At 49.3% G+C, this 11,985-nt stretch overlaps 4 protein-coding genes across 4 annotated transcripts; 2 read left to right on the top strand and 2 right to left on the bottom strand.

Annotated features, from left to right (window-relative positions):
- Positions 1-1,236: 1,236 nt before the first annotated feature.
- Positions 1,237-4,176, top strand: FMAN_10279 (uncharacterized protein; the record flags this gene model as incomplete). Its single annotated transcript, XM_041820937.1, has 7 exons — positions 1,237-1,441; positions 1,500-1,885; positions 1,960-3,090; positions 3,140-3,472; positions 3,524-3,898; positions 3,948-4,058; positions 4,123-4,176. 7 exons carry the CDS (start codon positions 1,237-1,239, stop codon positions 4,174-4,176), a joined length of 2,595 nt encoding a protein of 864 aa, XP_041686767.1.
- Positions 4,177-6,077: 1,901 nt separating this feature from the next.
- On the top strand, positions 6,078-7,639 carry FMAN_10278 (putative UGA1-4-aminobutyrate aminotransferase (GABA transaminase); the record flags this gene model as incomplete). Its single annotated transcript, XM_041820936.1, has 2 exons — positions 6,078-6,379; positions 6,433-7,639. 2 exons carry the CDS (start codon positions 6,078-6,080, stop codon positions 7,637-7,639), a joined length of 1,509 nt encoding a protein of 502 aa, XP_041686766.1.
- An 808-nt stretch (positions 7,640-8,447) lies between these two features.
- Positions 8,448-9,513, bottom strand: FMAN_10277 (uncharacterized protein; the record flags this gene model as incomplete). Its single annotated transcript, XM_041820935.1, has 4 exons — positions 8,448-8,666; positions 8,715-9,268; positions 9,322-9,430; positions 9,487-9,513. The coding sequence occupies 4 exons, from the start codon at positions 9,511-9,513 to the stop codon at positions 8,448-8,450; spliced, it is 909 nt and encodes a 302-aa protein (XP_041686765.1).
- Positions 9,514-11,105: 1,592 nt separating this feature from the next.
- Positions 11,106-11,475, bottom strand: FMAN_10276 (uncharacterized protein; the record flags this gene model as incomplete). Its single annotated transcript, XM_041820932.1, has 2 exons — positions 11,106-11,261; positions 11,314-11,475. 2 exons carry the CDS (start codon positions 11,473-11,475, stop codon positions 11,106-11,108), a joined length of 318 nt encoding a protein of 105 aa, XP_041686764.1.
- Positions 11,476-11,985: the final 510 nt, after the last annotated feature.

Here is an 11,985-nt window from a genome sequence, read left to right as displayed (position 1 = left end):
TGTTTTTGCTTTGTAGTTTCATCACTAAGATGCCTTGTAGATTGTCGGCCAAAGCCCGAATGATTCGTGGGATTCAGCATCCCACTTCCAAGATCGTCTCCCTGATATAAGCCCTTGTCAGAACCAGTGCGTCAAATGCGTAGCACGTTACTTCGGCTACAGCACATGCAAAGGCAATGGCTTCGCGTAACAACAAGTTCAGGTCTGTATGCAACATGTGTGTATCACCGTCCCTTCATGACATAGAAACACTTCAAGATCAGAATCAGAAGCACATGCATCTTCCATTTTAGCCCTTCCACGCGCAACAAGCGCTTAACGCTAGCCGCCTACGGCAGAAAGTGGACGTAGCTTGAGTCAGCTACCTAACCCTTCAGTGGGGACCCCCTAGAGCACAATGACGAAATGCCGTAAGGACTTCCCTCGGGTAGTGACAGGTACTTTTGAGTCTGGGCATAACGCGTAGACCGCTCATGTACCTCCAGAATGCATGTCGTGCTCTGGTGGCTGACCCCTGTATTCTTTATTGCGCTTCATCACGTCTATGATATGTCCTTTGTCCCCTCTTGAGTCCGCTCGCCTGGGAACTTTGGAGAGAGAAGAGTGTAATTATTGTGAAGAAATAGGAGAGAATACTCTAGAAATAAGAGTAAATAGAATTTTGAGTTGGACGGGTAGGTGGGTTTGATTCAACGTTAACGACGATTCGGCGCATTTGTTACCGAATGTGGCAGTTGACAGTTGAAGAGACCAATAACAATCAGAAAACAACCTTAAGTTAGCACTCCTCGCTCCCTCCAAAACTTGATCTAGCTCAAGTTATCGATGAGAATCTTCCGTTCTCTTCTCCATCCCTCGATTCTCCGGGTCATCGTCGTCAGGCGGGCTCTATTTATACCTGATCACCCCCCGCCATCTTGATTTAAAGTCCAGTCACGCTTGGCGCGCCTCCACACTCCCGCCAACGAGGGTCACCTGGACCCTGAGAACGGTGACGGTGTGACAACCAACGAACCATCAAAGTTCTGTGACGAGGCACGGGCACGGGTGTCGCGATATAGTACTCGGACCAGATCGTCCTTGTGTCCCATTCTCTGTTTCACTTGCTGCTGATCTTTATCTTCCCTTTATCTCCGGACCAGGCGCCTTGCTTTAAACTAGTATCGCCCTTGGAGCTTGCCTGTCACTCCACTCCCTGCTCCTTCAACTTCATTCCCACCATACTTTCATTCCATCATGGCCGGACAAGAAGCAGAAGGCTCTGAGCCGCCCTCACCACGGACTACGAGAAGACGGAACCCTTTACAGCGGAATGCTTCAACAGGAGAACTGGACGAGCGAACCCCGTTGCTCACAGCTTCAAGGTCGCGCATTCGTATCAGTGAGCAAAGCTCGACTCGTCAGCAAAAAGGATCCTTATCGCGGGACCACAGCTATATAGGTGCGCTCTCTAGGGGTATACTAGTCTTGACCCTAGCTAATCATTTTCTGTCTCTCAGGCGCCTATCATGGCTCTCGAAATCATAGCCGGCATCCCTCGTGGAGCTCAAGACTGGTTAACGCCCTGTCCGACCGCCATGAGTCCTCTATGGCCGAATCGAAAGGCACAATTTTCCCCGATGAACGCATGTGGTACGATCAATTCACCAGTACCGACTGGGTCCACGATGCAATCGCCGATTCCTACAGGGTCAAGGAGCTTCGAAGTCGTAAAGACTTCTGGGGCAGGGTTCGCATTATATTTGATGGCGCCCAGGGCTGGATTCTCAGTGCTCTCTGTGGCTTTCTCGTTGCATTGATGGCCTACACAGTTGATGTTGCCGAATCTACTGTCTTTGATTTCAAGGAAGGCTACTGCAGCAAAGCTTGGTATCTCAGCAGAAAGGTCAGTACCTAATTCACGATGTGCACTTTCTTCAGCTTGTCCTTAGAACGAACGTATGCTGACATTGGCCTTAGAGATGCTGCGCCGAGGAAGTCTGTGAGGACTGGGTCAGGTGGGCACATGTTGTGAACAGTCCTTCCGGGGACATCTGGAGAAGCTTCGCGATTTACATGGCCTTTGTTCTCGCCCTTGCTCTCATTGCCTGTTGGATGGCACTGTGGACAAAAACAGTTGTCCCATCTGCGTATCAACTGACAACCCTAGACGAGAACCTGGCTGTTGATCAACCCACACAGACATATGACGACTTGAACACAAGTGAATCTTCGACACCTCAACCGCAACCCGATCCAAAGCCAGAGAATCCCCCAATGGTCTACTATTCTGCAGCTGGCAGTGGAGTTGCCGAGGTTCGCGTTATTCTCAGTGGCTTCGTTTTGCACGGTTTCCTGGGTGCCAGGACCTTGATTATCAAATTGGTAGCACTGATTCTAAGTGTCGCTTCGGGCATGAGTCTCGGAAAAGAGGGCCCGTACGTTCATATGGCTGCCTGCGTTGGCAATATCTTGTGTCGATTATTCTCCAAGTACGATCGAAACGACGGAAAGCGAAGAGAGGTTATCTCAGCAGCGGCGGCCGCAGGAGTCGCCGTGGCATTTGGTGCGCCGCTAGGCGGAGTACTGTTCGGCCTTGAGGAAGTTTCATACTTTTTCCCTGCAAAAACGCTGTTCCGAACCTTCTTCTGCTGTATCGTCGCCGCGCTGTCTCTCAAATTTCTCAACCCGTACGGTACACACAAGATCGTGCTGTTTGAAGTGAGATACCTGGTCGACTGGGAGTATTTCGAGCTTGGAAGCTTCATATTTGTGGGCATCATTGGCGGTGCACTGGGAGCGCTCTTTATCAAAGCCTCTAAATATTGGGCTCAATCGTTCAGAAGGATCCAGCTGATAAAAAAGCACCCTCTGCTGGAGGTATCGCTTGTAGCGCTGGTAACAGGATTGATGAGCTATTGGAACCCTCTGACAAAGCTCCCCGTGGCTGAGCTGCTTCTGAATGTCGCATCCCCGTGCGAGGGTTCCAGCACTGACTGGGAAGAACGAGCATTGTGCCCTGGGGCTATTGATGAGATTCCTCCTATTCTGTTTGAATTGTTTGTGGCTCTCTTGATCAAGGGCTTCCTCACCGTTATCACTTTTGGCATTGTAAGTTTGATTCAGAACGAGCTGTGGCATAAACTAATACACCCAACAGAAAGTTCCTGCTGGGATCTATGTACCATCTATGGTTGTTGGAGGCTTGATGGGTCGGATAGTCGGCCATATGGTGCAATGGGCCGTGCTACGTGTCCCCGATTGGGCTATCTGGGGAGATTGTGCATTCAGCAGAGACGGCTCGTGCATCCAACCTGGTGTGTATGGTCTCATTGCAGCCGGTGCCACCATGTGTGGTGTGACAAGACTGTCTGTCACACTCGCAGTTATCTTATTCGAGCTCACCGGTAGCCTTGATTATGTCTTGCCCTTCTCTCTCGCCATTCTCGTGGCTAAATGGACAGCTGATGCCATCGAGCCCAACAGTATCTATGTGAGTCTTTCATTTTTGGCCAATGTACTGAGCAGCGACTGACTTGTACAGGATCTCCTCACCAGCATGAATTCATATCCATTCTTGGACAATAAGCATAAGCCGATCTTTACGGAAGACCTGGCTGACATTGTGCCACGGATTCGAAAAGAACGAATTATTGACATTACGAACTCGCCGGTTGTACCTGCTACCAGTTTGAGAATCAAACTCGAGCTTCTGCACAGGGCTGGCGAACTCGATGGAGGACTGCCAATTGTGCGGCATGGTATTTTGGTCGGGTTGATTCCCGCACCTGATCTTGGATATGCCCTTGATCAGTTAGAAGACGAAGCGACGAATCTTTGCCTCATGGATCACGTTCCTAGCATTGACGAAGATGAGGGAGAACATGATCCCACAGACTTTACACCTTACATAGATCCTGTGAGCATTCCGCGATATGTGTTACCTCGCACACCACTGACGAGCATAGGCACCTGTTGCACTGGATATCAGGTCACCAATGGACTTGGTTTATGAGCTTTTCGCGAAGCTTGGACTCAGGTACATTTGTGTACTGAAAGACGGCAAATACGCCGGAATGGTAAGCATTCGCTGACTGCTGCTTGAAATTGATGTTCTCTTTATGATGCTAACCTAGCTACCAGACCCACAAGAAGACCTTTGTCAGATATATGCGGGAGCATGAGAAAGACGTTTAACTTGCAGGCGAATCAGGAGTTTTGGGCATTGTGGGCGTTGTTTGTTTATGTGTTACAGGCATGGCATTGGCATTGCATTTCTGGTAGCGAGTTCTTTTGGGCATCAGAATCGGACGCATCGACATTATGGTTAACGCAGTTGGTAAGGATGGAGGAGCCGCGTCTTCTCTATCTTATAGATTGACATTGTGACAGCATGAGACTTTTATGGCCACGCGGAGGAGAATCGAGGCGACATTTTACTCTTTGAATTGGCTAGAAAGATCGGCCAAGGTGGAAAACATTGTCTTCAACTCATGTGATTGTTATCGTGTTCCAATGTTTGAACGACCTAGAGCCTCCAGTCTCCCTTAACCTGCCCAAAAGGGTAGGCTTCTGGATGCCAAACGCACTAAAAGCAACGTCTGGCAGCCGAGAACTCGGACGGCTCCGAGACCGGAACCGGTCCGGTGTGTGGAACGGGAACGACGGCTACCATGTTGGGGGGGTCTAGGGGGTGTATGTGCTGCTGTATGGGAGATATGTTCTAAATAGCAGATGAATCCCCACACGGTAGAAAGATCACCAAATAAAGTAAGCAATCATGTCTCAAGGTGAGTTCGGTGAGGAATAGTGGTCGGTAACTCTGACTGCATTGGTGTAAGTACTGTAGCTAGAAGGCGTATCAGGATCTGGGTGCCGTTTTATACAAAGATATGGAGATACCTGTCTTACCCCGCGCCTTGACAAGTTCGGTGGATTTGGAGAGCGGGACATAGAATCAGGAAGGTCAACCCGTGAACGGGCGAATTGATTCTGTTATCAAACAGTTCGGATACCAGTACCTGGATATGTGAATAAGGTACGCAGTGGCTGGCAACCGGTCACGGGGTGTTCTTGAGTGTGAGACAGGCTGCAATAATGGTTGGACAATGCATCCATGGATGTTATCGGTACGTATTTGTGTATGTAGTACCTATCTGCCCCCCTGCACAGTAGACATGTCGGCACTGCAGCCTGTTATCGAGATCTGGGTCTGGATTCACCGTGGGTAAGGTGTACTTTGAAGGCGGAGGTGAGGCATGGGCCTTGATACCAAGACAGGGCGAGATTGTATTGGAATAGCAAATGGTCTCGTAGACGATGTTGAAATCAACAGTAGTATAGTATCCAAGTAAATCAACTGCGTCTTGCAGTTTGATATAGAGGCTAACCAATGCCACAAAAGATAACTGATAGCTAAGGTAGCGGAGAGAATCAGAGGAGCTAGTGGAGTCTGAGAGATGCTGTAGGCGAGCTGGGGCGCTACAGCTTCTTACCTATTACGGCAAGTTTTCAACACGTCTAACTTCACCCCTCCCTCTTTCCTGTTTGCCTCCGCTGTCTTTTCACCAACTTCCGCTCCGCTTGGACAATTTCTCGAGAGCGAATGCGGGGAAAAGAAACATTTTTAGGTGGTAGGTAGCTACTAAGCTTTCAGTTGTAGGTAGGTTGACGGACTGGGACATCATGACTAAGGTACCTCTAGAGACCTCCGGCGTTGGGCAGGTGAGGTGAGAGCCGGGTCCGAGTAAGGACCCTTCCTTTCCATTCTGAAGTGAGTGATACATTATAAAAGGGCTGACGACAACCTCCGTTTTCCCTCTCCCCTCCTCTTTCATATCTCCCATCTGTGTGACATTCTCATACTTTCAGAGCTTCTACCTTAGCTTGACAAGAGTGAGTTGCCCCTCTCAATTTGGCTTCTATCATGGCTGCATCTTGTGACCCTGTTTGCTTCCATATCATGACGGGACGCTTTTATTTATACTAACATTCTGTCCTCCCTTAGCAGGCATACCGCAACTCCAATTTATACCTTGCCTCACGGTCGAAGCGCTTTACAAGACATTCACACTCTTCATCAATTGCAACTCTTAGTCATGTCGGCTTTCCGCGCTGGCATGGCCGCCCGCCCTGCTGTTCAAGCTGCCCGAGCTGCAGCTTGCCGCTCTTTCGCTACTTCGCGCAGTATGCGAATGGCTGCCGTTTCTGAGAAGACGTTCTTTGCTGGCGAGCCAGAGGCCCCTACGGTCAAGACAGCTATTCCTGGCCCTAAGACCAAGAGCCATATGGATGAGCTCACCAAGGTCTTTGATACTCGTAGCGCAAACATGCTTGTCGACTACACCAAGAGCAAGGGCAACTACATTGCCGACCCCGATGGCAACGTGCTTCTCGATGTGTAAGAGTCAATTGAAAGCCAGCTTCATCGCCTAATACTAACGGATAAAATAGCTTTGCTCAGATTGCTTCAATTGCAGTCGGCTATAACAACCCTGCCCTTCTCAAGGCCGCCTCCAGCCCCGAGATGGTGAACGCCATTGTCAACCGACCTGCCCTTGGAGCCTTCCCCTCTCACGACTGGGCCGATCTTCTCAAGTCCAGTCTTCTCACTGTTGCTCCAAAGGGTCTGGATAATGTCTTCACTGCCATGGCTGGCTCGGATGCGAACGAGACTGCCTATAAGGCCGCCTTTATGTGGCGCCGACAGCAGGAGCGTGGTGGCCCTGAGGTTGATTTCAGCACTAAGGAACTTGACAGTGCTATGGATAACCATGCCCCTGGAAGCCCCGATCTTTCTATTCTTTCTTTCAAGACCGGCTTCCACGGTCGTCTCTTTGGATCGCTTTCTACTACCCGCTCCAAGGCTATCCATAAGGTCGACATCCCTGCTTTCGATTGGCCTCAAGCGACTTTCCCCAAGCTCAAATATCCTCTCGAGGAGAACGTGGAGGAGAACAAGAAGATCGAGCAGGCTAGTCTCGATGAAGTCGAGCACCTTATTAAGAGCTGGCACCTGCCTCCTTGCGCCGTTGTCGTCGAGCCGGTCCAGAGTGAAGGTGGTGATAACCACGCTTCGCCAGACTTCTTCCGCAAGCTGCGAGCCCTGACCAAGAAACATAACATTCTACTTATTGTCGACGAAGTCCAGACTGGTATCGGGGCTACTGGCAAGTTCTGGGCTCATGAGCACTGGAACCTCGAGACACCCCCTGATATCGTGACCTTCTCCAAGAAGGCTCAAGCTGCCGGTTTCTACTATGGCGACCCTGCTATCCGCCCCAACAAGCCCTACAGACAGTTCAACACATGGATGGGTGACCCTGCTCGCGCCATCCTCTTCAAGGCCATTGTTGACGAAATCAACAAGAACGACCTCGTCAACCATACCGCGCGAGTTGGTGATCGCCTCTTCAAGGACCTCGAGTCCCTTAGCAAGAAGTACCCCGGTCAGATCGAGAACCTCCGTGGCAAGGGTCAAGGTACATTCATTGCCTTTGACAGCCCCAAGCGTGACCAGTTCCTAGCAGAGGCCAAGAAACTGGGTGTGAACATCGGTGGCAGCGGCGCCAGCGCCGTTCGTCTGCGACCTATGCTCATCTTCCAGCAGAAGCACGCTGATATCCTTGTGGACACAATTGAGAAGATTGTTAAGCAGTAAAAGGAGGTCCAAGAGGACCATCAAAAATGACTATTTAAGGACAGTGGAGTTTGGGATTATCTGAATAAATCAGAAAATATTTTTAGCGAAGACCTAGGAGATCCAGATATTTCTTTTATCTCGAGGCCGAAATCTGGAATGGACTAGGCACACTTTTTTTGGTGCTATGAAGCCAAGGATAATGAGGGTTAATGCAATCAACATAAGCGTCTTGCTTTCTTCATACATTTTCGTGCACCTGTTTGAGCATTATGTATTTTGTCGTGACATGCTTCCCTCTTCAATAAACAGACAGGTGTCTATTTTCCCAAGGGAGGCGAAGGCTCAGGGCCTCAATCCAAAATGATAAAAGTACGTAGGTAAGTTATCATAGGTAACCCGAGAGGTCTCTTGAATGAGTGTGTTTTCGCGTCCTTTATCAAAGTTCACAGTGTTCCTTTGCTCTCTGAGGCTGTCATATGTCGAGCAAGTATGCAAATTTTGTCCAATTGCGCTTAGGCAAGGAGTGCAAGTTAATGTCTCACCTGATGCAATTGTTTATCAGTTGATAAGCTCTGTCTATTGATGCCCATATACGGTCCTGAAGATGTCCTGAAGTTCATGCCTATTAGTCTTCCTGCTTTACAGGTTACGTGAGAGTCAAACCAGCTGCTCTCTTATCATTGGTCTTTGTCTATGCCGTCCTCATCAGCCTTGAGCCATCATTAACATCCGTGCTTGGCATTATCGCACCAACTATCCCACGAGTAGTCGATGAAGCTCCTTGTTCTCCCTCGTTTGTTCATTCAGAAATGTTAGCGTCATCTCCTCAAGTCTTTCTCTGACGTCGATTCGTGGTCTCCTTATCCGATGTTGTTTTCCTTTCTTGCATCTGATCTGGCGCTCTACTTTGTATTATGCGACTTTGGTCGTCAGTTCCTATCGGCTGCAACGAACTTGATCGATTGTTTGGAGAATCTTCTTGTTTTTGCACGCGCGGTACCGCTTCACTAAGGGATCTCGGGCGGTTAGACATCTGTTCTCCATGCTACTAGGGTATCAGCTGACGTCCAACAGACGAAACGCGATTACCTACCGGTATATGGTCTAGGATTCCTGCTGTCTGCTTTGGCTGAAGCATTCCGGAGGACGGTGTGATGGAAGGCCGGTAAGCATCCAAATTCCCGTGCGCGTTTGGAAACTCCACAGGAAGTGCGCGGCTTAGACCTTTGTATGTACTATGCAATGATCCCGGGGGTCGTGGCGGGAGAACAGCTTGAGGAGCCGGGGCAATAGTACGAAAGACGGAGTGAGGATTCTGTGGGTTCTGTGCAGATGGCTTTGGAGCGATAGGTCGAGGATTGAAAGGTCGCTGGCTGGTCACGTCCCGACCTGCATATGCCGGACGACCCTTCTTCTTCTTCGGAGGCTGTTCAGGTTGCTGAGGTTGCTGCAAATGGCGTTGGAAGTTTGCCGGTGAGTTTTGCGCCGGAGAAGGTTGAGACAGGAGAGAGAGAGCTTGGTTACTGGGAAGATGGCCGTCGTTGTTGTTCTGAGTGCTCGATTCTTCTTCGCTAGCTTTCCGCTTTGTCCCACGCTGTCCTATGTACATATTCTGGGCTGTCTCCATACACTGAGCCATGTTGCGGCCTATAAAGGATGTTTAGTTCAGGGGGTCTGGAGGTGGTGGCTATTCTACTTACCGTTGGGGAGTTGCATTTGCATCCAGTTGGGCTCAATATGACGAACTATATTCTCCAAATATTGGACATCTAATTGACTGTGCTTGATGATTTCGGCAAGGAGATGCCGCTGGAGTTTGGTCAGTTGAAGATATTCAGGGAGGCTAGTAGCATGGTGAGATATACCTTCTCCTGGTCATTAAATGGCTCCATGTTGAGATCTTCCCCTTGGAAACTACCCTGGTGAGAATGAGGCTTGGAATAGGTCCAAAAGTAGATGTCGATGTGAATTCTCATAAGTCTTAACCACGAGAAGAAGTGAAAGTCCATCGAGGACTAGATCCTCGTTCTGCGAAAGTCTTTACAAAGCGAATGTCGTCTCTGGGCGTTTCCCTCCATAGACTCATCGGAGGTTGATGGCGAGACGCGAAAGGGTCGAAGAGTTTGTGGAATCTTGTGATATATTGCATTTAAGGGTCACGATATAGCCTATCGATGGACCCAACCAACTGGCTTGGAGACGTCGGGTACGACGAAAGGAAGCGACTCGCTCAAGATGCTGCGGTACATGTGATAGCGGATGGATGAAGAAGCGAGGATTGCTACTTGTAGCCAGACGCGGGAACACAAGGTCTGGGTTCAGAGTCTCTTTGTGCTGGAACCTGTAAAAGAAAAGAAAAACGAAGAGAGTCGTTGATAATTCCTGGGTAAGGTTGCAGATTCTTAGAGGATATTGCGTGTTGTAGTGAGATTGTCTTATGAGGTGCGTTTTCGACCGGTTCTTAGAGTCTTGGGTCTATTCTAAAGCGGAGCGGAACTTGGTTTCGCTAACTTGTGAAGTAACAAAGGTAAATCTTTGAGAGATTTCCTTGACAAGAGATGCTCGTTTGAGTAGTAGCCAGATTACGCTGACGATGTTAATATAACAAGAACCGTAGTGGCGAATACAGGCAGTAAGTAGCAGGTAGGTACTAGGTTTTGGGCGATGATGCTGGTGCTGGTGCTGGTGCTGGTGCAAGCAGACTAATGGGCGAGAAGCAGATAATGACAGACTCAGTGTCAGTGTCAGACCCTGGATGCCTCCTATAAGGCAGACAGAGGGTGCACAGAGACAACGACCAGGTAGGTAGGTACCTAATTCGGATTGAAGCCACCAAATACATTGATCGGCTTTGCCCAATATTCAAGTACCGCCTCAGCCCGTTTGTAAACTGCTGCACATAATATTGGATAGTAAGGTAGATAGCGCGGGAGTGGCCGAGAAAGCGACGCACAAGATGCAATGCGATCCAGCACCTTTCATCTCATTATCCCCTGATGAGATGAGATGAGGTGGGATGCGATGTAATGAGATTGTGCATGCGCAGTGCATGTACATGTGCGTGTGTTGCGTGGTACAGCTTAAGCCGATTCCTGGATCTGGAAATCCTCCTATCCATGTTTGCGAGTGAGGCGCTGATCTGATATGATTGTGAGTATGACTACCACCAATTCCGGATGGCAAACCAAGCTGACAACCCAAAGGCTTGTTGGATTGAGCAATTGCGTCGAGAGGCCTCTAAATGTCTCACTTGGAGAGCTCCAATTTGTCCATAGTCCCTGTTTCTTTAATGACTGTGACCCTGCCATGATGCACCACTGCAGCACTCACTCCTCGGACAAAAAATAGGTGCATCAGGACGGGTCTAAAGAGAACTCAAAGGACCAATCCCGCTAGAACCTGGAGGCGCCTGACTCGGAGTAGGGGGCTTATCGAAGGGAAGGGTGACTCTGTAGACGGCAGACACATATTCCATGTCCCGTGCTCACAGGCTCAGCCCATCGATACACACCAACATGGATTTGGCGATATTCCATTGGCTTCTCGCGTATGCGGCTGGTGCCGTATTTGTCCTTGTTCCATCCATGCCCATGATGGATGTGTGGCCACCAACCAGCGATGAGTTCAGCCTGGTAGTATCCTGTGCAAGGCAAAGTCAGCGACTATTAATCAAGAGCTGCCAAGCTATTTACCGTCAGGGTTGGGCAAGGGGCAGTTGGTGCAACTCTCTGGAAACCTGAAGGGATGGGCTCAGGTCTATTGGCCGGTTGGCGACGGGTCCGTGGTTTCAGGTCATTATTCTCAAGGGTTTTGTTGTCTCTTCGTTGCCGTCGAAGAGAAGAATGACTGGTCATTGATTTGGTGGTCGACTCGTCGTATTTCGCCAGCGTAGCACTGGCCAACTGTTCGTCAAAGGGTACGTAGAGTCTCAGCATCAGCAATTGGATCTGATGTAGGTCCAGGGACTACATCACTTCAACTTTCCATTGACAGTTCATCATTGCATAAAAAAGAGAGCAGACAGGGCATCAATCAACCGCTTTAGACAAGAGAGAGCATCTCCCTTTTATAATTAGGCCCAGCCATAGCGTTGATCTTCTAGACAGGCATTAATGCACAATGAGCTGGCAAGGTCTGACTGGGCCCTGTTCGAAATAGCTAACAAAAAGAGCCATGATTGTTGTTCAGCCCATAATACCAAGAGATCAACTGCATCATAGGAAGCAGAACTCATGAAAACAACAATTAAACAGCTCATGAAACTCGGTGACCTCGTCAATTGGCGTTGATAACGCCTGGATACCTGAGTATAGGTGATATCACGGACTACTCCATCTGCGCTGAAGGAATAGCCCACCGGACGG

The sequence above is a fragment of the Fusarium mangiferae genome, assembly GCF_900044065.1.
Source record: "Fusarium mangiferae strain MRC7560 genome assembly, contig: FMAN_scaffold011, whole genome shotgun sequence".
In the NCBI taxonomy this organism is placed as follows: domain Eukaryota; kingdom Fungi; phylum Ascomycota; class Sordariomycetes; order Hypocreales; family Nectriaceae; genus Fusarium; species Fusarium mangiferae.
The sequence above is the reverse complement of the archived record's forward strand: the minus strand, read 5'-3'. Positions and strand labels throughout refer to the sequence as shown.